The 26,489-nt window shown below is 37.1% G+C and overlaps 1 protein-coding gene across 1 annotated transcript in view; it reads left to right on the top strand.

Moving 5' to 3' along the window:
* Positions 1–25,108, top strand: part of LOC113232650 — an 89,493-nt gene extending 64,385 nt beyond the window's left edge. The window contains exons 20-32 of the mRNA XM_026467429.1: positions 245–252; positions 1,148–1,347; positions 4,286–4,451; positions 6,241–6,578; positions 7,879–8,382; positions 8,849–8,972; positions 12,012–12,192; positions 14,582–14,691; positions 17,868–17,999; positions 19,482–19,655; positions 20,423–20,501; positions 22,229–22,359; positions 22,472–25,108. Of these exons, the coding sequence (XP_026323214.1) occupies positions 245–252; positions 1,148–1,347; positions 4,286–4,451; positions 6,241–6,578; positions 7,879–8,382; positions 8,849–8,972; positions 12,012–12,192; positions 14,582–14,691; positions 17,868–17,999; positions 19,482–19,655; positions 20,423–20,501; positions 22,229–22,359; positions 22,472–25,108 (4,784 nt within the window). The remainder of the gene's footprint in view (positions 1–244; positions 253–1,147; positions 1,348–4,285; positions 4,452–6,240; positions 6,579–7,878; positions 8,383–8,848; positions 8,973–12,011; positions 12,193–14,581; positions 14,692–17,867; positions 18,000–19,481; positions 19,656–20,422; positions 20,502–22,228; positions 22,360–22,471) is intronic.
* Positions 25,109–26,489: the final 1,381 nt, after the last annotated feature.

Consider the following 26,489-nt stretch of genomic DNA (forward strand, 5'->3'; position numbering starts at 1 on the left):
AAATTTTCATTTAGGTGAAGGTACACTGCAACTCGTCGAAGACACCCGAAACCCTGACCACATTGCACCAGCACATTATGCATTGTAAAAAGTATAGTCATCTCTTTAGAAGCAATTCATAACTTGATTCACTATTATCATTTTCCTAAATACGCTAACTTTAAAAGCTATTGTAACATTAACAATATTTCGGGATCTTATACAAAACCCTTCACAATCACCGACACTGTTTCTTATCACACAGACTCCATGGTGAGCAAGATCACATATCGAAATGTAATTTCAAGCACGCATTTTCACATGAGGTAACTTTTGCCCTTCAGTAATTTGCTAACCTACCCTCAATTAAGTCCACTACCAATAACTATATTTAAGTTGTAAAAGGAAACTTAACGATAATGCCTGGTTGAAATAGCTTGGTAGTCGTTGCACTCCCAGCGGTGAACACATCTACAATAACTCGCAAAGCAGAAGTATCACATCCTTGTTTTCTTTGGATAGCCGATTCTCACTGTAGTCTATCTACATTAAAAAAAAAGAAACAAATATTTAACACTTCATCGGGCATTCTAAGCACATTAATCTTATCAATAGTTATCGATTGCAGTTAACGCTGATTATTATTAGACATCGAGTACATAACCAGAAATAGAGACGAAATGTCATTTAATTTGTTTGAAAACTGTACTGTCATATCATTACAGTGACAACAGCGCTCCGATTGGCTAACCCGAATTCGAAACAACAAGGGTGTTGTGAATTGTTTCACTTCAAATTGACCAGTTTAACTTGAGCTTTTCTATAATGGACGAAAATTGAAAAATTACATATTTAATATTTCATTACCGATGAAATGTGATTCCGTTTGTTTTGTAATTACATGTTTTGCTGTTTTTCCCACACCACCGAATGGAACTGCCCCCCAGTAGTATTATCTTTATTACTGTCAGTTGTTGGCGCAGTACTTTCTAATTTGTGATTTCAGTGCAAACGAGAGTTGATATTTACGTGATGAAATATTCAAACACATTACAAGTAAATTACATTCTGGTAACATTACACAACTCATAGAAAAATTAACAAATCAAACTGACGAACTCTACAGTACACATACACATGGAATTAGGAAGATCATAAATGTGCGCAGTGCCCGGTGCTTTTGGATTGCGACCTCCCGCTGCTGGGGCTCATTGGGCGCGCCGTCAACAGCATCTACTTCCTCGCTAACACGCGCTTTATCGAGAAGAACGACGTCATCGAAGATATGTACTTCGTTAATAAGGGTACCGTCGTAGTCAGGGACTCGAACGACGATAACCTCCAAATTATGAAGTTGCCTCGAGGAAGGTATTTTTTTTAATTTTGTATACTTCGTACTTACAGCTAGTTTTACAGAATCGACCTAATACAACTGTGAAGCATTTCTAAAAAAAAATATTATAATTAATTAGGTACAGTACATATCACAGAAACTGTTACCTTTACGAATTGGCTTTCAAAACAAGTGAAATTGTTTTACTACTTCAGCTACACGATTTAGGGTGTGTATGGTGCGAATAAAGGACATCTTGTTGAGTAAACTAGACCTGCCAGCAGCCGTGGCCACCAGCTCCTGTACACATACTCATTCGGTATACATAAATTTACTGCAGTACTCCTGGCTTTGAAGATACCTATTCCACCTTGCAATGGACAATCGTCTTCTCACTTTGCTTATATTTCTGAACTTCAGCAGTGCCTTCAACGCTGTTGACTATGATGTATTGCTTGCTTCTCTTCGTTCTTTCAATGTTTCTCCTTCGGTTTTAGCTTGGTTCGATTCCTATCTTAGAGGCCGCTTGCAGTGTGTTCGCTCTGAGGAGGCTTCCTCTGATTAATGTGACTTAGCTGCGGGCGTCCTTCAGGGTGGTGTTCTTTCCCCTCTTATCTTCTCCATTTTTATTAACTCTGTCACTTCTGTGTTGTCCTCAAACTTTCACCTCTATGCTGACGATTTGCAGCTCTACCGTAGTTTTGAAGCTTTCGTTGTCGTTGCAGCCGTTGAAGCTGTTCACGCTGATTTACGAAGCATCGCTTATTGGGCTGAATCTTTTGGGTTGGTGGTAAATCCCAAAAAGTCGCAGGCCATGATTGTGGGAAGTGTACATATGCGTGACACATTGGATCTAGATTCTGAGCCACTTATATAATATAATTTCACGCCTATTGCTTATACTTCTACTGCATCTAATCTTGGTCTACTTGTGGATTGTAATTTGGCTTGGACTCCGCGTATTAATGAAGTCAGTCGAAAAGTCCATTTCTCCTTGCACTCGCTTAAGCGGTTCCAAAACTTTCTGCCTTTAAAATCCAAAATATGTTTAGCCCAATCTCTTCTTTTACCCTTCTTAGACTATGCTGATTCTTGCTATTTAGATGCTACTGAAGAGCTGCTAAATAAACTTGAACGGTTACAAAACCTGTGTATAAGGTTCATCTTTGACGTTCGTAAATATGACCGAATCTCACAGTATCGCAGTCAACTCAAGTGGCTTCCCATTCGTCTCCACAGGAATTTGCATACTGTCTCTGTTTTCTATAATATTCTGCACAACCCTATGTCTCTCCCGGGTATCTGAAAGAGCGTTTCAGCTTTTTCAGGTTCCAGGATAATCCCCTGTCACTTTCTCGTTAGGTCCCAGTTATCTTTTCCATCCTTCAGTTCCGGTTTTTATTCTCACTCCTTCACTGTTCATGCGGTCAGACTTTAGAATGCACTTCCCATATTAATGGGAAGTCTATGATAGCAAATCCTTAGCAATTTTAAAAATGGGAGTTATGGAGCACTGTTTATCAACTGTTCCATCCATTTTATAGGTATTATAGTACAAAATATGTATTTATCTAAGTATTTATATTGTTTTAATAATTTTATGTTTTTGATATTGTTTTTCTTTATTATAATTTTTGTTTTGTTGTGCACGTAAATCCGTTATTGTAATTATTGTCTCCTGTATTTTGGTCTGCAGGAAGAAATTTCTGTTAGAAATAAGCACTACCTTGTGTTTGTGTTTTCCTTGTTATTGAATGTGCTTTTGTTTTTTTTTCTGTACAATAAATAATTAAATAAAATTAAGTAATACCACGCAACACTCGAATTAATCGTAGCTAGCGAGAGCCTATTATTGGGTAAACTATCACAAACTCGAATTTATTTTTTCCGAATTTCATTACTCCGAAAACGGTTCGACTTTTTTTCATTAGAGCGATGAGAGTTTTGATATAAATTTGCAACACAGAAATATCTTACAGCAGAAGTATCATTTGTCCGAAAACCTATTATTAGAATAATTATTACACATACTAGTAATCATGTTTGTTATACTGTCTGTTTTCCATATAATTTAGATTTCTGAAAATTCGTTTCGACAAAATTATTATTCTTAGATAAAATTGTACCGCCATACAATTTTACCGTACAGCTCCAAAATTCTGGACTATACTTTGCTGGTGCACAGCAAGTCCACTTACGTAATTTTCGTCATACCATTGTGCTATGTTTTTGCGGCCATTGCGGCCGGCGGGCGAGTGCCAGAGCCGAATTTATCTGCATTACCTAGACGGTACCACCCCCTCCTGTGGGTTTAGGTTAGGTTAGTATATGAAAACGCCGCACGAGCCGAACGAGCGAAGCGAGCGACTACAACTCGATCAAATTAACTTGCATCTCGTTTACCATATTTTCTAAAGATGCGAGGTGCTTTAATTTGACGTATTTTGCGACACGTTCTAATACTTTTAATATTTCTTATTAATAATATAACAAAAATGTATCATGAATATCGTTTTTTTCACAAAATAAAAATCTTCAATGGTGATATGGTTTATTAGGGAAATAAAAAACGGGAAAAGAATAACTTGTCAATATGTCAAAATAGTAAAACATTAAATGGTATTCATTAAAAATCTAAAGGTTTTCGGAGAAACAAAATTCTATAAATCTTTGTATTAATAATTATAACAAACTAGTGAAGTAATTTCACAAAAAAATAATTGAATATCTATTCAATAAAAATTTCTATAAATCATGTTTCTAGCTTGTGATAGGTAACCCGATTATCAGTGTCAACTTGTTATATCCAACCAACCACACCCAGTGCAAAAAAGGTTGGACACATCAGGGATTGAAAGATTTATACCTTATAAATTCTAAGGTATCTTGCGGAGACGTAGGCGCTAACCATGATATTACTGTTCCGGAAACACTGACCAATATTTCTATTAATATCTACTTACCAATATCCAGCATTTTCGGAAACTTAGAACAGAAGAAGAGAGTGAGGTGCATGAACACATTCATGGCCGACAGCAATGTGCATTTGCTCAAGATTAACGCATTAGTATTCTACAAAATCATCTCAGAATTTCCTAAAAACAAAACTCTCATGGAACAATATCGTGTAAATAATGAGGTAAGTGACTAACCAACCTATACGACTGTTAGGTGACATTTGGGTCTGTATGAGTAAGCATTAAGGGGTTAAAGTGAAGACGGGTAGGACATTTGGTTATGAGAAAAGAGGGACGATGGACCAAAGCAGTCACGGAATGTTGGCCAAAAGGAGCGAAATGGCCAATGGACACATCACCGACCCGACGGTAAATAAGTAACACCTGACTATTTTCCTAGAAGAACATAAATATGCTTACGCATTTGAATTCCCATTGAAATTGACGGAGACTATCGATTACCACTTTGCACGGTCCTGGTAAAACTCTCTTGTTTCACGTACATTCATCAATCTTTTCATACAAATCGTCTTATTCTTCTCAGTATGAGCTCCAACCATTTTAAGAATATTCTGAATTTCATCTAATAAGTTTATAGTGGACTTCCTTTTTTAATGTTGCTTTCATCGATTGCTTTCCATAGGCTCTTACTCACTTTCGTTCTTCCTATATTATGTACGATGTACACTATAGAATAACTCAGTCTGTACCAACGAAGCAACCTATTAGGTAACTTATATTTTTTCGCTTTGTGTCCAAAAGGATGATTATTTTTACAAAACTTATCGGTCTGCTGAATATGGTCTAAATTGGACATAGTTATGCAAACCCACAAAATGTCACTTTCGAGATAATTAGATATTTGTAAAAAGAGTGTGAAGAAATAAATAGGTAAGTTATTAGAGACAAACAACGTGAATTATGTGTAGCATTGAGAATGATATAGGGAAACTATATTATATAGCAATAAATAGAAAACATTATGCATCTTTTTATTTAGTTAACGAGAACCATGTTCTAGTTTTCGTAATAAAAAATCTAAAGATCTACAGCACTTCAGTGCATGTGACATGGATCCATTTAGCTTATTTTAAAAATACATTATAAGAAGTTAAGCAGCATGGTTCTTTTTAGCTATTAAAAAGTTACTTATTTAGGGTTGGCATCCTGAAGGACTTTTATTTTCTCCGTTTTGGCTTGATCTATTGCCAGGATCTTTTGTGAGCGGGTAAAGGACATGTCTGGTGTTCTACCTAAATACATAACTCAATTTCACTCGAGGTGTGGGTTGGTTCTTGTTTGCATAACTATGTCCAATTACAGATATCAATTTCAAGTAGATCTTTTTGTTGACGAACTTTGCGAGTGCAGTAACATATTTTACTAGGTATACCTAGACTAAACACGGTAAGAAACACGTCGACACTATATTTACTAGCAGCAGAGCCCCTTGTGAAAGAGTTCGTCCAGGGAATTACTGCCACCTTACCTATTTCAACCTCCTAGAAGGGTAAGGGTGATGGTAAAATTACAATCACATGAGACTTGTCAACTTATGTCTCAAGGTGACGGGCGTAGTGGCAGTGCCTCTCAGATCCTTGCGGTTTAATGCTCTGAGTGGCACTGCCTCTGTAGTCGAACAATTACCGTGCCGGATTGCCACGCAGAGGTCCCAAGTTCGATTCCCGGGCCGGTAGAAATACTTGTATGGCCTACATTTATTTCTCCCCTGAGTTTGAGTGTAATTTGTAGTTGTCTGTGTGTCCATGGCACACGCGACACAGGGTTTCCTTAGTGCGGGGCTATGTTTAAGGTGTGTAATAGTGCAACTGCTAAGGCCAGGCTTGTAGCTTACAATCAGGTGCACTACTTGTTCGTCCCGTTACTTGATATTATAAAAAAAGTCTGAAGCTAAGATAGCTGCGGTAGAGTACTCGTGTGTGTGAAATGTGCATTTTAATTCTTATCCAGAATTACATCATCGGAGGACAAATGGACACTAGAGCGATGCCGATTTGGAAAGAACGTACGCCCAGCTCAACTAACCTCTATGAGACGCACGAAGGCACGTTCAAATACTGCGATATGCAACGCTCCAATATCATGCATATATACTTAATCATTGTCAGCCTTTTGTCCATCTACACCGAAACTTACAATATCACCTTTCAAGACAACAGATTGCCACTCGTCGTAATCCTCTACCTGCTTGACTTCTTATTCTTTTTAAAGATGGTTATAAATTATGCTATGGCCAACGGCGTATTTGACACTAAAGTCAAATTGAACCTACTTAACGCGACAAAACGGTGAGTTTACTAGTTTTCCTTTATATTTTGAATTTTATTAGTCAGTATTAACATAATTGATCCAATCCAAAAAAGATAATTTCTAGGATCTACCAAAACAAATACGGTGACAGCCCAGTGGGAAAAACAGTTGGTTCCCAATTAAGAGGTCGATGGTTCGACTCCTGCGTCATTTGTGTATGTTTAGTAGTGATATTTTCGCCAACAGTAATGGGAAATTATTATGTTGACATCCACCCAAGAAGGTGTCTTATAAAACTCGTAAAATTCAATCGTCAGTGGACGCTTGTGCACTATGGTTAACGTGACCATACGTCCCGCTTTGAGCAGGACAGTCCTGCTTTTAAGCTTCTTATCTTGCTGTCCAGAACATACTTAGAAATGGAAATAGGACAAAATATATATAGCCAGCGCAGCAGACTATACAAGTTATTTTTTTACATTTTTGATCATTAAACATTTTTAGAAGTTTTTAAATTCTTTTTTTCATCATTAAACACAGTAATAATATTTAACTTATGTAATAATTATTAATACAAATATCGAACACTAAGAAAAAATTCCTTCGATCCGGCCGGATTCGAACCGACGTCTCCTAGACCTAGCAAATCGTACCAGACACTATGCCAACTAACCCACGGAATGAACCAGTGGACCTCACGAATTTTCCTACGTGCTTGTTGTTGGTTCTTTGTATTTGTCTGGCACTGTTTGCTAGGAGACGTTGGTACGAAACCGGCCGGTTCGAAGGAATATTTTCTATAAAATATCATAAACATGTTTTTATTTTTAAAACAATATAATAAATTCACAGGCGTCCCACTCTGAAGGAAAAAAATAATGGTCACTTTAACTATGGCCTAAACTATTTTCTTAAAGTATATCCGTGATTAGAAAAATGGGTTGAACGATGGTAATGATGACTAAAAACGACACATTGTTACGTAAAATAAAATGTTCAATATGAAAGCAATGGTGGATTCTATAGTTTTTTCCATAACTACGCCTGACGATGTCTTTATCACGGCTACCTATCAATAGTCCGAAATGACATTTTCCAGAAATAACCAATTGGTCGAAATTTCATAGCCTCGAAAGTAATTTTGAGAGAAAAATGTTTTTTATTTTAAAATTTTTTTTTTCTCTCTGGGAAACGCGTTACGCGTACCGCTCGGCTCGGGGGGAGCTGCAAGCGGTTATGTGTGACTCCCGGGCTCTAGCCCGGTATACACACTAAAACCCAGCGGTTAACCCCCACCGCCATAGCGAGGCACCCTGGATCCGCTTACGCATACTACAGGAACGCCTCGGCGGATGGTCCGCGTGAGCGGCCCCGGCCTTCTGAGAGTGCCCTGGGTCAACACAAAGGCACCCTCAAACTTGTGAGCATAGACTTGGAGATAGGGTCCCCCGACTCCTGTCCCCACGGCTCACTACAGCGAGGGAAGAAGGTGGGCGTACTGCCTCCTTCGTCTCCCCAGCCGCCGTCTTCGGAGCGGGTCGTCCTCTCTGAGCCGTTCCGAGGCCTCCTTGTGCGAAAGTACGCTTTCACAGAAGGAGGCCATTGCATTCCAACACCTCTGACTGTCGAGCATCGCGCTCACGATGGTCGACAGCGAGAGATCTCCGCCCACTACCGCGGTCAGGGAGTGCCGCTGGGGGCCCCATGCCGCACATTCTGCCACGGTATGACGCACTGTATCGACGGAAGCGCCACACTCGTGACAGACAGGGGTCGTCTCCCGACCTGCAACCCGGTGCAGGTATTCGCCGAAACATCCATGTCCGGTGAGAACCTGCACCAGTCTGTAGGACAGAGACCCATATCGCCGGTCGACGCAGCGGATTAGGTGGGAGCGAACTGCCTCCACCGTCACTAAGCCCGCGACTGGGGCCTCTAGATCCTCCGTCCATTTTCGGATTAAGGCAACGCAGCCCGCTGCCCTGATCCTCCCCAGGTCTTCGGCGGCCTTTCCCCCCTGGCCTGCATGGCCGCTCGGTATCGGTACACTTCCGCGAGCACCTCCGCCTGGAGTTTCCAGGGAGGATCGCCCGCCAGAAGAGTGGCCGCCGTCCACGACACCGTGCGATAACCCCGGATCGCTCTCACCGCTATGACCCTCTGCGGCCTCCGCAAGAAGGGTTTAAGTCGAGCGGTTTCGTTATAATTCGGCTTTCGGTGTAATGAAAATTCGAACAAACGTCATTTCGGAGAGAAAAAATTTCGACTTTGTTGTGGGTTACGCTTTATTACTAATCAATGACCGTAGATACTGCAAAGGAGTGTTCAAGTACGACGTCATTTCCTGTGTGCCCTTTGAGTTGTTCTGTTTTCTCGCACAAAATAAGTGGATGGCATTCTCTTGCTTAAGACTTAACCGGCTATTCCGAGCGGTGAGTATGGCGTCATTACCAGTCCCTGTTCAACCGTTGTAACTAGGATTAAGTAAATATCTCAGGGCAAGATATTTTAGATGTACTACTCCATATTTATGCACTGCAAAGGTGTAGAATCATTGGCAATATGACTGGTTTCGTACACCAAAGTCAAAGAATCATTGATTCCATAGGTAAAATAAATTTACACTTGAAAACGTCACTTTTACGCTACTGCACATTCACTACGCCGATTTCCCTGAGAAGAACGACCCACAAATTCTAGGGATGCTCTTTTCAAATAAACTTAAATGCTATGGAATACACTTTGAATCATATTTGTCTATCATATATATAACTTTATCTAACACGTAGTCTTCAATTTTGTAATATGACTTTTCAATTAAAATATTTTTAATATAGTGTTCAAACTTAGGAAATGATAATCTTAATATATGCTCCGGAATCTTATTGTAAAAACGTATACAGTTCCCCATAAAAGAATCGTTTACCTTGGTTAAACGAAATCGTGATACCATGAGTTTGGAGTTAGCTTTAAAGTTAATATTATGTATACTAAAACGAACATTAATTGTCGTATGTCTGAGTCATGATTCTTTTATATGTGAATTAAATTCATTGATAGAACGAGATTGACAAGATATGTTAAAAGCTAAATGGAAAATACGTTGCCCTGATACCTCTTTCGACTCTCTGAATTTCGACAAGTCCGACTATATGTTACTTCGACATGACTTTACTCAGGCACTATCCTACTCCGACAAAATGGTAGACCGTCAGTACATAGATAGTACGCTACTTCAAATTCAAATTCAAAATAATCTTTATTTCATAGGTAAGCATTATTACACTTGAAATCGTCACAATGGTTAAACTCTACCGCTCATTCGTAAGGCAGATTCCCCTGAGAAGAATGAGCAAGAAACTCTAGGGGTTGCTCTTTGTAAATAACATTTACAATATTTTTTTTTTAATTTGAAACATCAGAGATCGAGACTACCTCCATGAGCTAAATGGGTTACTACCACGGATTTTTGTCATCCAAGTACGCAGAAGTTGTATAATAATCTTTAGTATAAAGTTTTTGTTTCACTATAGTTTTAAACCTCGTGAAAGGCAAATTTTGTATATCAACCGGAATCTCGTTATAGAAGCGTATACATTGCCCCTTAAATGATTTTTTGACTTTGTGAAGACGACTATCAAGAAAAGCTAGTTTATTTCTATTCCTCGTATTAATAAATTAAATCTAATAAATTATCCATAGCCTGTGTGTGCTCCTTAATCTCCTGTTGCGCAGTTTCATATTTCTGTGTTATTAATTTTAATGAATTTGTTACACTAAGTAATTCTGCCTGGAGGCGCTGTGTGTCACATTCATAGCTAAGCCTATTTTTCTCAAGACTTCGATAATAATGTTACATCGACATGATTTTTTTTACACGGGCACTTTAGGATGACACTACATTAAAACACTCAAGTTTACTTCGGGATTTCTTGCTTAAATACGAGAATCTAAGCAAATTCACCATATTTTATAAACCTCAGCTTTAGTTAGGCGATATATCAAAAAAATTGTGTAGAAATTTGTTAACAAAAAAGAAACTAAAATGTAGAAGTAATAAATCATTGAATATTTATTTATTGCTTTTCATATTGCACATGCACACCCAATCAGGGTTCTAAAATTATAAAATGAGATCAATGTGAGCGAGTGACTTTTTTTTTCAGTTGGAAATTCATTTACAAAACAGTATGATTTTAAGACGAGATATTGTTTTGATTTATTTTTAAATGAGTTAATGTTATGTTCTTTTTTAAATAATTAGTAGTGAGAATTTATTACAGTCCATACAATGGCTATTATTATATTTCTAATTTAGATTCGTACAGGGTCCGTAATGTTATGTACTACACTATTATGGTCTGCAATAAAGTATTGACTAGATTCAGGGAGGATCAGGTGACGGGTAGTTTAATTAAATTCAAAATATAGTAAATGTTGATTGCTTACCTACATGAGTATATAACCAGAAATAGAGACAAAATAAGGGCCATCCATCCCTGGCCACTTATCAGGCAAATGGGCCTTATATCAGTTTTAAATATCAACTCTCGTTTACGCTGAAATCACAAGGTAGAAAGCTGAAATAGTACAGTGCCAACAACTGACCTGTGTGTACGTCTCAGTATATTCCAAAAATATTCTGTATTTATTGGAATAAAGATAATATCTCTAACTATGAGGGGCTGTTCCATTCGGTGGTGTGGGAAAAACAGCAAAACATCTAATTACAAAACAAACGGAATCACATTTCATCGGTAATTAAATATTAATATGTAATTATTCAATTTTCGTCCATTATAGCAAAGTTCAAGTTAAATTGGTCAATTTCAAGCGAAACAATTGACGACACTCGTTAATTGTTTCGAATTCGGGCTGGCCAATCGGAGCGCAGTTATCACTGTAATGATTTGGCAGAATAGTTTCAAACAAAATTAAATGACATTTTGTCTCTATTTCTAGTTATATACTCGATGCTTACGTACGACCATGCTACTTCCATGATATAAAGGGATTGGATAATAAGGGAACACTTAAGGTGGTCTTCTACTGGCGAGGCAAGACGAAACGAGTAGAGAGGAGAATTGAAATTTCGTCGACCTCGTTCCACCAAAAATTGCCATTAACAGCTGTTCAGTTCATCTAGCGATAGCTAAAGTAACATGTTCTGTAAATTATTATTATTAAATATGTTAACAGAAGAAGAATCAGATGAAACCATCTTTTTTCTGATTGATACTTATAGCCATCACGAAAAATCGTATTTTCGCTGTAGAATGTAACACTGTATGTAGACAGCAATACGGTTCAATATTACATCAACAAATATTTCAATTCTCACTTCGCCCATCCTCGTCAATCCAGACCTATTCCACCAAAGATGCGCGAGGAGACAACAAACACGAGGAGTGAACAAACTTGTTTTGCCTTGTCTCGTCTCGCCACGCCGTTGAAAAATCACCTTTATGCAGGTGACAATCAGCGAATGCATGAGAAAGCATCGCACCAAACCAAACATCAACCTGGTGCTAAGCATGCTCGTGTCGATGATCATTTGGTTCATGTTGTACATACACTGCATGACTTGCGCCTGGTGCTTCATCGGAAAACTTGAAGACGAGAGGGCGCCCAACTCATCGTGGCTACATTTGAGTTAGTGTTCCTCTTCTATCATTATCTTTAAGTTTGAATCGTAATAGATGTCCAAAACGTAAACACAGGGGATAATCTAACAAAAAACACATTTTAAATAGTAGTTTCCTATTTTTGACGATAATTAACGTTATGAATTATTTACAAACTGTAATTTAATAAAACTGAGAACAATTCATAGACTAAAAGACGATGTAAGGTTGTAAATAATTATATAAGGCTGTTAACACAATCGGGATAAAAAACATTTTTTTCCGCCATTTTGGCGTGTCACAGATGTCATCCATGTTACAAAGGATTCAAGTGATTTCAGTTCCTAGGGAGAACAATTCATTACAATAAACAATTAGATTTTTTCATAAATATTTTTAATTTATTAATTTTAATTATAATTTATCAGAGAGGTACCAAAACCTATATAACTATATAATGGAGAAATCAGTTTGAATAATCTTCTTTACATAATCTGTCGGCTCGATAAAATTATCGGAGCTAAAGTGTACGTCGCCCACGTCGCTTTAACACAGTAAAGAAAAAAACAGTGTCCATGAAGTATTCCATTTTTTCTGTTTAGGTTTGTCTATCAATAATAATTGAACTTCAAAGGCATGCTATGTCAAAAGTAAAATAAATGGTTTAGTAAAGACCTATCGTATCGTAGTACCCTAAGTGTAATAAGGCCACATCTGTAAAATATCAACTTTTCTGTAAAGAGGTTTGAAGGTTCTACGAACGAAATTCGTTGATAACTTACGATGTCCATAACAGTTGCAGTGCCACTCAGAGCTTTAAATCTCAAAGATCTGAGGGGCACTGCGCCCGTCACCCTGAGACACAAGTTGACAAGTCCCATGTGCCTGTAATTTCACCAGCACCCTTCAAAACCGGACCACATGCTGACATTACTGCTTGGCGGCAGAAATTGGTAAGGCGGTAGTACTAACCTGGACTAACTCTTTCACAAGGAGCTTTTCTAATGCTACTAAACTTTCGAATGGCCGTTGATGTAAATCCAAAAAATACTTAGCGAATATTAAATCAGTTTTAACATATCTTTTATTATACACAAAACACCTGTGACCAGCTGTGGGTGTTAACGGACTAAGATGTTGATGGTGATGATAATAAACATCAGTACTGAGTACTAAAGAAACCAACCTCAAAAGTCATTCATCCCCTAGTTTGCCACCCTTGGAGATAGAATATTTTTTTCTTCAAATTTAAATGGGACAACTACTGAGGTTCCTTTCCACCAAAAAATAATCATCAATATCGGTTCACAAATCCGGCCGGAGTTATCGTGTAACATACATACAAAAAGACAGTCGAATTGAGAACCTCCTCCTTTTTTTAAAGTCGGTTAATAAAGAAAAGACAGACTATGAAGAAGCTACAGAGACCTATCACGTGACCATGCTTTTGGCCGGTTTATATGTAGTTGTTACAGTCAGCAGCAACCAGCCTATGAAAACAAAGTTTTAAGTTCCGAAAAATAAGATTTAGTGTTTATTTTAGAACGTAGCCCCGCACTAGGAAAACCCAGTGTCACGGGTGCCATGGACACACACATAGACAACCACAAATGTTGAGTGTGTGCGTTATTTACGGGAGAAAATATATGAAAGTCTATTTCGAATTTGTTTATTTTAATTCAAATTCCAAATTCCATTTACACTTGCCACTAACATATATGTACGTAGTAATTAAAAACACAAAATTATATCTATGGTCATAGATGTATGGCGAGGATTCTGACCTCATTTATGTTTGCACAACACTGATTTTCAGCATGAACCTCTCTGACAGGAACTGCGGTCTCACGTTTGTGTAACATGTACTTTACGAAACAAAATAAGCACAGACAATTAATTAAGCTATTTAGGAGGAGCGCGAAAGTAGAAAAGAAAACAAAATAATAATTATAATTTACACAATAAAAACCAATAGCGATTGTCAATTTTCAAACAAGATAACATTTCTTTAAATGGTAAAAAGCGGAATAAAAAAGAATGAAAAAAACGTTTGAAAGGAAACAAAAAAAACACAAGCACAACAGTTATCCCAAACAGATACTTACAAAATGTGTCTAAAATTTACAGCATATTTTAATGACCCGGGAGTGATTCAGCATACTTCTTTTGGGCAAAATATTTTCCTCAGTTTCATGCAAGGGTGGTGGTAAATCACTCCAGATCGTGACTGCTGCATGCTTGAAACCCTCTCTAAAGCCAGCAAACATTTAAGTCCAAACTTAAGTTTAATTTAGTTATTTTAACCATTTGTGTTGCAGATACGACTACGGCACCTTGCCAATGGCCACTCTAAAGCCAGCAAACTTTTAAGTCCAAACTTAAGTTTAATTTAGTTATATTAACAATTTGTGTTGCAGATACGACTACGGCACCTTGCCAGTGGCCATATTTGTGTGCGTTTTACTTTACACTGACCACGTTCACGATTGACGGCGTGGGTGACATCTTACCGAAAGTACAATCAGAGGTATCAATTTCAATATCGTGTGTTTTTTACTGAGACAGTATGGGGAAATCCGAACCCAAAGAAGATACGAGGAAACTGTCTTAGGAAAAAATTAAGTATTTTATCTACACACATATCATAAACTCTGTATATTGTGTTCAAAAGCAAAAATACTCAAACATCAATATCATATAAAATCTTAGAGGATGGAACATAAAATACTATATTAAGTATGGAAAACAACTTTGACATTGTCATGATTTTTGGTCAAGTTGGAGTTGTCCATTTATTTTTTGAAAACACCTCACCGTACAAGGTTTTTGTTTAAATCATTGGTTAAATTTTTATTGAATGTTAGAATGTTTCACCATCACGATATAATTTTTTTTTGTGAAATAAGTCCACTAGTTTGTTATAATTATTAATACGAACACTTAGGAAAAAATCCTTTGATCCCATTGACTTACAAATAAATGGACGACGGGTCTAATACAAAAACCACGAAAAAAATGTCCCAAGTCAACCTATTCGAAATTTAAATTGTAATGTCATCGCAGTATCGCGCTGTCAGTAGAACAAATGAAGACTAAAGCGGAGTTTGGCGCTCTGTATACGATTTTAGCGCCCTACAAGTGCGGACACTTTTTAGCGCGGACCCGACGTCCATATATTTATTTATTTATTAAACTTTATTGACCACAATACAAAGGGTACAAAAGGCGGACTTAATGCTAAAAGCATTCTCTACCAGTCAACCTCTGAGAAAAACGAAATTCACGAACGCGGTAAATAAACAGAATATTACGGTTATATTAAAATAAATGAAACAAATTCATAATTATATATATAACAAACTAACCTAATACCTTACTTAATAATATAATACATACACTTACATACATACAAATATACTATACATATACAAAATACTTACAATAACAGAATATGATGATGATTATTGCTGTGACAAACAATTTAGAAGATGCTCATGGACATTATTTTTAAAAGAAAATATATTAGGAGACCGTCTGATGGCGTCCGGTAGAGCGTTCCAGAGCCGTATCGAGTGGAGAGTAAAAGAATCTGACATGAAGCCAGAATGAAAGAGAGGTACAGAGAGTGATAGTGAATTCATGGAACGAAGTGGGAGGTCATGAGAGTCACAGAGATACTGAAATTTACATTTCAAGTATTCTGGATAGTGGGGATTGAAAAGAACGGAGTACAACGTACAGAGAATTCTTTTCTGTCTGCGTTGACGAATAGGGAGCCATTTAAGTTGAGACCTAAAAGAAGAAACATGATCAAATTTCCGAAGGCAGAAAATGAAACGAATAGCATTATTGAGCAGGCGGTCCAACTTGTCTAATAGATTTTCGTTGAGATCAGGATAACAGACATCAGCATAATCAATGAGTGGGAATATAAGGGAGGTGACGAGCAGGGTCATATAATTCATATCGAGAGGAGCATATAATTGTAAGTCAATGTTTGATCCGGCCGGATTCGACCCGACGTCTGCTATCAAACCGCTCCTAACTAAACCACGGAAAGAACCACCTTACGAATTTTTCTGTGCTTGTTATCGGATCTTTGTGTTTGGTTTTCAATGACTTAGCCGTAGCGCCATCTATGAAAAATCTATGAAAGTATTTCGTCACCCGGTTAGGTACCTTTACAGCTGCCAACCCTGCTAAAAATGCGCTATTAACTGTAATTATTTTTTTATTGAATTTCAGAATGTTTCTACCATGATATCCAATTATTTTTTGTGAAATTCGAATCCGGCCGGCTCGAAGGACTTTTTTCTAAGTGGTCGATCTTTGTATTATTATAAAATTCGTTGGTGTTAAAAAAAACATTAAACAAAGCTGATTTCTAGTAATGAAGAAATACGTGCTTGAGACACTTTTGATGTGTGTATATAACATACGCGTTTTTTTTTGTACAGCTAATTAATTTTAGTCATATAGCCTGAGAGCGCTGGTTCGAACCCAGCCGGATCAAATCGGTACTTGGTACTTGGTGTAACGGGCTGGTGTCCGGATCAAATGATTATGTCTAAGTGTTCAATTCGATCTTTGTTATTAATAATTACAATAATACTGAAACTAAATAAGATATTATAATTGTCTTATATTGGACAAACAAAGCGAAGTATTTGTACCCGCGTCAAAGAACATATAGCTGATGTCAAACACCGTCGCGTAAACAAGTCTGCAGTCTGCGAGCATGTCATGGATAAACCTACACATTCAATGAAGTTTGACAAACCCCAGGTCCTTGCAAAAGAAGTCCGTTATCTGCCCAGGATGCTGCGAGAGGCCATTGAAATTAAAAAACATCCTAATTTCAACAGGGAAGATGGTTTCTCCGTACCACCAGTTTGGGATCCAGTATTTCCTCTAATGAAAAATCCCAAACAGACATAATACTGCAGTACTAATTAATATGTTTTAGTTTATTCTAATTTCTATTAATAATTAATAATAAATTAAACTTAATAAAAATTCATTCAATAAAATGATTTGTAAAACTTAATGTAGCGTAAATTGGAATGTTTTCTTTGTAAAATTAAAAATAAGGTATTTAATTAATAACTATTGTAACTATAGTGAAAAAATAGGGTGGTTTGCATTAATATTAGACATAACTGGTTGAAGACTGTACCACCTCAGTCAACCGTGACCATGGGACCTGTAAAGGGCCCGAAACGTCGGTTTGTTTGAAAAAACAAATATACGCGATTTAAATCCGGAAAAATAGTTTCATTTTCTATGTGTAACAATCGCGAAAACCTAAGAACTCAATAAAAAAAAAAATTTCGAAATCGGTCCCCAGTTGGTGGAGAAATCGATGAGAACACTGAATTATGCATATAAAATTTGAGAATTTTCCTCGATTTCACTGAGATCTCCTCATTTTTCGGATCGGATTCTCACTTGGTGACTATGGGACCACCTCGAGAGTGCATACTTTCAAACAAAAAATAACTTTCAAAATCTGTCCACAATTGACGGAGAAATATGACAACATACATACAGCCGAACGTATAACCTCTTTTTTTTTAAGCCGGTTCATAAAAACGGCAGATTTACTTACTAGCAACATCCAGTTCATTAATTGAATTCGGTTTCTATCAGTTATCTTTATCCATTATATTATAAAATATATATGTATTAACGTTATTGCTGCAGGTCATCTTCACGTGCTTCCTGCAAATAGTTTCCGTTTTGCTGTACATGATTTATGTGGGCGGATTTTCCTACATTATACGGTACAAGTCTTTCAGATTCTTTGAGTTCTGCGCCAAATACGCGGAGCTCTTGGTAAGTGCCATAAATGACCACATTTAAATGTTCTTGCATGTCTGGAACATTAAATTATTGTTTTCACTAAACTAGTTATACGTTAATAAGTATATTATTCATCAGTCGCGCTCGCAATTTTGCACTCCACGACGCACCAGTTTCACGTGGTCTAGCCTTTACACGTACGCTCTTTCCGTTGTAACAAAAAAGGACACGAGCAATCGTGCGCGAAAGAACTATTAAAAAATTTATTACTATTATATTAAAAAATTCCAACAGGTAATCACGCGCGATAGAGTGAATGTGTAAAGGGGGGGGCTAATGTTTGATTACAAAAAGAAGGCCCTCAGGCTAATTATAAATAAACAAGCCTTTTCGATATCTAGCGCTGCTTTCTTTTGTTGATAAATTTGACACATTATAACAAATACCAATCAATACGCCATTTAATTGAACCTACATAGCCTCAGAGAAAAATGGCTTCCCACGGCCCATAGTTTCACATGTAGCACCAAGCGAGTTCACACCAACGTGCCGTGAGAAGAGTGCAAACAGACATGGGCGACGCCGGCGCAGACTTGCCTGTAGAGGCGTTTTTGTTCTTCCGTGGTAGAGGCCCGTCGGATGCGCAGTGTGTCGATAACTGCAAGGGCGCGCGGCGCGGCCCTTGGGTAACCACCACCACTATATAGATCAACATTTGATTTATAGTACGAAATTCTTTACGTGTTAACAATTCTGCAATCTGCGAGCATGTCATGGATAAACCTGCACATTCAATGAAGTTTGACAAACCCCAGGTCCTTGCAAAAGAAGTCTGTTATCTACCCAGGATGCTGCGAGAGGCCATTGAAATTAAAAAACAGCCTAATTTCAACAGGGAAGATAGTTTCTCAGTACTACCAGTTTGGGATCCAGTATTTCCTCTAATGAAAAATCCCAAACAGACATAATACTGCAGTACTAATTAATATGTTTTAGTTTATTCTAATTTCTATTATTAATTAATAATAAATTGAACATAATAAAAATTCATTCAATAAAATAATTTGTAAAACTTAATGTAGCGTAAATTGGAACGTTTTCTTTGTAAAATTAAAAATAAGGTATTTAATTAATAACTATTGTAACTATAGTGAAAAAATAGGGTCAATCAATATTAGACATAACTGGTTGAAGACTGTACCACCTCAGTTAACCGTGACCATGGGACCTGTACAGGGCCCCAAACGTCGGTTTGTTTGAAAAAACAAATATACCTACGCGATTTAAATCCGAAAAAATAGTTTCATTTCCTATTAAGTAACTTTTTAAATTTGTGCGTTTTTAGTCACTTTTATAATGAATACTAGGTAATTTGTCCTAAATTTTCACCACTTTCATGTGTGATATTTATTTTGTCATAGTGTTTTTGAGTATCTTCGTGTTTATATTAAATAATGCGTAAGTTTTACTATCCATCTCGAGGACTGCAATCATACTGTGAGCTAATCGTTTTAGGCTTATATGAAAAGTACTCGCGTGTCGAAGAACCTAATGAAAATGATAAACAAGTATTCCCTGCACCTGTGGCGGGAATCGCGCGGCGTGCAGATGCCATACTTTTTGGAAACGGCGCCGCAACACCTGCAGACGAAGGTCATGAGCGCCGCTTATATGACGCATCTTACTCAGGTGCGTATATGAATACTGCTTTAAATTCCAGATCTTCCTGTAGAAAAATGTTTGTCAGTTCCAGATATCGCTTCAAACGTAATTTAACAGAATTTGATTTATAGTTTACGTAATGTATTTTACAAAGTCTTAGATAACATTGTTAGGTGTTGTTTTCTAATTATTACAGCGTTATCTACGAATCACATTAACTAGTCTCGATTACGGTTTCTTTGTTTACAAATGTCAGTTTCAACGATCAAATTGCTGAGTTGGCGTAAGAGGTGGAGCTGGTGTCGTTTGAATCTATTCAGTTTAATCAGTCATCTGACTCAGCTCAGATCATGTAACGCATGATAATCGTTGGCTGAGTTACCATATAATAATAAGTAGTAACGTTGATGGTGAATGCTTTACCATGTCAACGCGAACAAGATGGGCTATTTTGTGTGAGTTACTCGGAAAGTGAACTGTCGAGCGCGGCCATTCCCTGTGAATTTACAGCGTGACATAAAAATCTATTTTAACCTGATCCATCTTTTGTATTTTTGATTAATTAAGCTGTGAAAAGTGGATAAACGAAATAAATGCAATAAAGTGACATTGTTTCACCACTGTTCGTATTGATAACGAAGAGTGAATAGGCGAATTATCAATGTACGAACGTTTCTTATTTCATTCCTGACTAAATATAATTAGCGTGTTTCGCTCAATGCCTCCCCGACAACTATATTCCGACATTATGATGGCTAGATACGTGATAATAACATAAATATGCTCTGTTGCAGCATCCTACGTTCAGAACTTGTGAGCCTGCATTCAATCGCCAACTTGTGAGGCATTTGCGAATGTACTTTTATGATGACGGTACGTCTTTACAAATTTTTGGGGTAAATAGATTGCTAGTTTCAACCAACTAGTTTTTTTACTTTTGCGAACTAAAAAAAAAACCATATTTAATTGACATGCAAAATACATGATACAAGCAATTTGAAAATATTAAATAATTCGTTCATAAATACAAAGAAAATAATAGGGAAAAAAATAATAATAGAAAAAAGTTAAAACAAATAAGCAAAAAAAAGCATGTCAAAAAGGTCCATGACTCAGTATTTGAGTTGTTCATAGAGCAGGTAGCCGATGGGGCCAAAGAGTACTCGAATAACAACCGCATACCGGAAGACGCAGCGTCAGACTACCCACAAGGTCGACCGAACCTGCTGAAGGTTGTGGGAATCCATGCAAGCTACGAAAGACCGGTGCAGCGATTTTTGGTTGAGGTCTATGTCGTGAAATGATGATGAAGACCGTATAACCTGGACGTGGGAAAAATTTGGAAGTTATAATTATTTATACAAAGATCGAACACTCAGAAAAAACACTCAGAAAAAATTCCTTCGATCCGGTCGGATTCGAACCGACGTCTTCTTGCATACCGTGCCAGACGCTATACCAACTAAGCCACGGAACGAACCAACGGACCTCACGAAATTTTTGTGTGCTTGCGTCGTGTCTTTGTACTTGGTCTTTCAACGACTTTTTAGTCGTAGCGCCATCTATGAGAAATCTATGACAGATTTATCACCCAGTTAATACCTTTACAGCTACCAGTCCTGGCGAGAGATGTCGCTATTCACTGTATTAATTAAATTTTTATTGAATTGATATTCAATTATTTTTTGTGAAATTACTCCACTAGTTTGTTATAATTATTTATACAAAGATCGAACACTCAGAAAAAACACTCAGAAAAAATTCCTTCGATCCGGTCGGATTCGAACCGACGTCTTTTTGGATACCGTGCCAGACGCTATACCAACTAAGCCACGGAACGATGAACGTCTTATGAAGTCCCTAACTCCCGTTAGACCAGCCACTGTCTATGCCTCTAATTAAACCCTATTTTCAGACGAGACCCGTACTCAGTAATGAAAATACAACCCATTCCCAATAAATAGTAAATACTGAGTACACGGATGAATACACTACATAGCCTATGTTTTGTTTTGTTATTTTTGGAATTACATCTATTTGCCAAGTTTTATTGATATCGATTACCGGAAAGTGCGCGAAACCGGATTCATCCCCCAGTTTGACCCAAAAAAAGTACTCTCTTTCCAACAAAAAAAAGAATCAACAAAAACGGTTCAAAAAACCAAATACAAAGACACAACAACAAACACATAGAAAAATTCTCGCTGGTTCGTTCGGTGGCTTAGTTGGTATAGCGTCTGGCACGGTATGCTAGAAGACGTCGCCGTCGGTTCGAATCCGGCCGGATCGAAGGAATTTTTTCTTAGTGTTCGTTCTTTATATTAATAATTATAACAAACTAGTGGAGTAATTTCACGTAAAAAATAATTGAATATCAATTTAATAAAAATTTCAAATCAGGTTTCCTCGCTTTTTTTTCATTTATTGCTATTGCTCTTCTGAATAGGTGGTCTGGTTAGTGTTTCTCAAATTTACATGATTCTAAAATATACAACTGAATTAGGAACTAACACTACAGATCGCTCGTGTTTTAAATTTGCTATTTTAAAGGAAATAAATTCTTCCTGAACCATGATTCATTATTAATAACGTGTTTACAGCTATGTACGTGGTAAAACAGAACGAGATCACCGATTCAATGTATATGATCCATAGAGGCACCGTGGAAGAGGTAGCTGAAGACCTGGAGGAACAAACACAGCTGCTCAACGACGGTGATAATTTCGGCATTGTGAGTGTTCTATATCAGCAGATATGTTATATACCTTTTATATACAAACACTATGACTTTTTGATATTATTATATAAAGATTATAGTTTCTTAATAAAATGTTTTGCTTCAGCCGCAGGGATTAGAGCGCAACACGCCATTCACGTTCTCCTACCGAGTCATTGGCAAGGCGCAGATTCTCACTCTAAGTCTCGATGATTGGAAGTATTTAGTGAAACATTTCCAAAAAAGCAAAAATGTAATATTCAAGGACAAAGACATAGATCAAGACAGAAAACTGGATCATGTAGTAAAGAAGGCAACAGTGAAGTCTACACCGGATAAATCAAAAACAGATGATTTACAAGCAAAATTGAGCCCCGATATCGATATTGCAAGAAGTTTGGATGATCGCCAAGAACTTACAAACGTAGTGCCAACAGTTTCATCACCACCTGCAGAGCCTGAAATAATAAAGGCTGTAGTCGAAGCTCCACTTACATTTAAAGACACGATTAAAGAGCCTGTCAGTGCTCAAAAGCCATCGGACACTAATTCAGGTCTTAATGTGGAAACGACAAAATTTTTGGAAGATCACCAAGAAACGGAAGTATTTCCCGTTGGAACTATTGCTATACCGTCATCTGAATCAATAAATACAGTTACTACAACAATGCCAACAACGCTTGGTACCACAGCAAAAACCATGACAAAGCCTATCACACCTGAAAGGTCAGTTAGTGAAACGAAACCTTTGATTTCTGCGGAAACTTTAAAAGATCTTCAATCAAATAGCAAATTAAGAGTTGGAAGGGAAACAGCTAACACTTTTGAAGAACAAGCACAAATAGAAGAAACTTTAACAGATATAACGCCATTTAAATATAAAGTTGATGCAGAAGTTGATATACAAAAATATACAGAAGAACCGCCACTCAACCAACTTAAATCGGAAACGGATATAGAAGATGGAGAAAATATACCACTCAAAAAAGAGAATCTTGGTCAGCTACCTGCTAAAAGTACTGAAAAAATATCGTCAACTAGTAGTAGTATACGTGCTTCCAAAGAATCTTTAAAATCAGAAAAAGCTATGACACTGGAACTCCCGGTGGGTTATTTTACTAACCCTAAATCGTCAAAAACAAATTTGGAGTCATTTTTTATTGGTGAAAATCAGGACGTAAGTCCCGTTGCAAAAGTAGCACGAGATCTTTTGCCTACGGAAAACCTACAAAAATCTGATGACATAGAAGTACACACGCGCTTCGAAGCAGGTGAGGATGAAGATTCTAAGTTTACTGTTAGACGCAAATCTACACTTACCATTAACAGAGACGAAATTGACGTAGAATTAAAAATGTTAGAAAGTGACAATAAAGAGGAAACTGAAAATGATATTCCCAAATTCTTTGATCCGGTAACAGATAAGGGTTCATCGCAACCAGGTTATTCTCATAACAGGAGGAAAACCGAGTTCTTTACCCTAGACCCACATGATTTTGCAAGAGTAACAGGAAATGAAAAAAACAAAGAATATCAAGATTCACCACTCAAAACCGAGAACCTTGATCAATTACATGCTAAAACTGCAGAAATATCATCAGTCGGTATACGTCCTTTTAAAGAATCTGTAACTTCCAATGTCACACCCGAAAAGGATGAATCAGTGGAACTTCCGATAGGTAATTTAAGTGACCCTAAAATCAAAACTGAATCAATACGTAATAATAACCTGTTTTCTTTAAAACCAAAACCCAAGCCGCTTTCTAGTCCTGAAAAGGAAGCCATGGATCCTGTTGACGATATAACACATGATCTTTTGAATAAAGTTAACCGAGAAAAATCTAGCGATACCGAAACACGCTTGAACACGCACTTCAAATCTGATTTATATGAAGACACCAAGTTTATTGCTAGACACAAATCTACTACGTTCGATGTTAACGGAGAAGAAATAGAAGAAGAATTAAAAATGTCAGAAAATGAAAAGGACACTGGATCTGATATTACCAAATCCTTTGATCCGGTTACAGATGAGACTTCATCGCAACCAGGTTATTCTCACAACAGGAGAAAATCTGAGTTCTTTGATTTAACAAGCAAAACAGAAGATGAAAAAGGCATCATCATATATCAAGATTCATCGCGCGAAAACGAGAATGTTGATCAATCACATACTATAACTATATCTGAAAAATTCATTAAAGGTCAACCATCGCAAAGTAGTATTCCCAAATCATTTTCAGCGGCAAAAGAAAGTTCACCGGAAACAAATACCTCTCATAATAGACAGAAGTCAACCTTTTACACCACAGACTCACATTATTTAGACACGGGGGTAAAAGAAGACGTAGACGTGTATTCAGATAAACCACACAAAGAAGCGACTTTAAATGTTTTACTGTCACCGACAACACAAATATCGCTTGAAAGTTACAAATACGAGCATTCTACAACGGAGCTAACTACTCATCCAACACAGGCCACAACAACCAAAAACCCGTCGGCAATGCCTGGACCCGACTACAAAACATTTGATGCTGGATATAAACATTCACTCTTTCTCTCCTTCAGGGACAAGATTGATACTTTTGAAGTATCGAATGATGACGCTGAAGTTCGTTCTGATGAAGGCGTTACACATGTAAATGAAAAGGACAGTGTAGCGTCAATGATTGCTTACGCCGACGGTGTTGCGATGAAGAAAGAAAGGGCCGAACTGTCAAAAAGCAAAAAGTCAGAAGACAGCGACAAAAAGAAAGATTGAAAGAAAATAAATATAATAATAATCAACGGTAATTAATATAATAAACGACAGAAAACATAAAAAAATGAACTATTAAATTACATAGTAATAAAAAACATGCCTGACGCGATTTAATAAATTAAAACGGCCCGAAACGTCGGTTTGTTTGAAAAAACAAATATACGCGATTTAAATCCGGAAAAATAGTTTCATTTCCTATGTGTAACAATCGCGAAAACCTAAGAACTCGATAAATTAAAAATTATTAAATTTTTGTATTATACAACAATTATTCCATTACATAAAGCGTTATAAAATATTATTTTCCCATGCGTTGTGGCTCTTTTTCTTAATTGACTTATTTTGAATTGAAACTGGAGCGCAACGAGTCGCGACACACTATGTGAATGAAATATTAATTTTCATGGAGACGCGGTTCCAAGACATTCGGGCCGTTGTTACATGCAGCGTAATTTACGAGAACTCGGTTCTCGGTCGGTTTATCCTGAAGAACACAGTTCTCAGTCTATGGTGGCCCCAACTAATGAGTTTGGGCCACCATTGTTACGCGAGTGGTTCTTGGAATTATCACAAAAATATTGTGGTTATTGCCTAATGCAGATGAAATTAAATATGCCTGTTTAATTTCTTGGTGACTGGGCTGCTCCGGATTCGTTCAGATTTTTCTGCCGTAATTTGTTCCAACGGCCACCGGACCTGTGCTCCAACTAGGTTCTCCATCTAGGTAAAACATTTAATACTTACGGGTCCTCATGCTTCCACTGTCAGTAAGTAAGAGTCATCTAATCGAAAATTGAAACGAAACTAGTGTACCATGTTTTCTTTTGACAAATTAAAATGACCATTACATATTACCAAAGTAAACTATAACAGAAAGTTCATTGGGACCTAGACTGTTACCGTAGTTTTTCCAAACTATGACCCAGTGAGATTTAATTGTGATTTTGAGCATCTAAAACAAATGGGAGAGAAAATTCTCAGTAGTTCTCCGCAGAAAACTGTCTATTTATTAACAGAAAAAATGGGAAAAAGTACCAGTAGGTAATTAATATTATATAGATTCAGGCGTCACTTTGCAAGTCCATTCATTTGAAGTCCACGTTAATAAAAATGGAAATTAATTAATTTGCTACTCTAAAAAATATTATTCAACACAAGCGCACCTAATTTGCACGATTTAACCTTCACTAGGTTCGCGGAGTAGCAATTAATTATCTTCCGTTTTTATTAACTACCAGTAGTTCTGTTAATAAAACTAGTGGGAATAATGGAAATCAACTCGTCTCTTTCACTCATTGACTAAAGTCAATGCTTTCACTGTATTTTCTGTAACATGTTTTTGCTTATGTATATTCTTTTCAATATTCTTCTCAATTCCTTA

Source organism: Hyposmocoma kahamanoa, unplaced genomic scaffold (genome assembly GCF_003589595.1).
Source record: "Hyposmocoma kahamanoa isolate Upper Pololo Valley unplaced genomic scaffold, ASM358959v1 102, whole genome shotgun sequence".
Classification (NCBI taxonomy): domain Eukaryota; kingdom Metazoa; phylum Arthropoda; class Insecta; order Lepidoptera; family Cosmopterigidae; genus Hyposmocoma; species Hyposmocoma kahamanoa.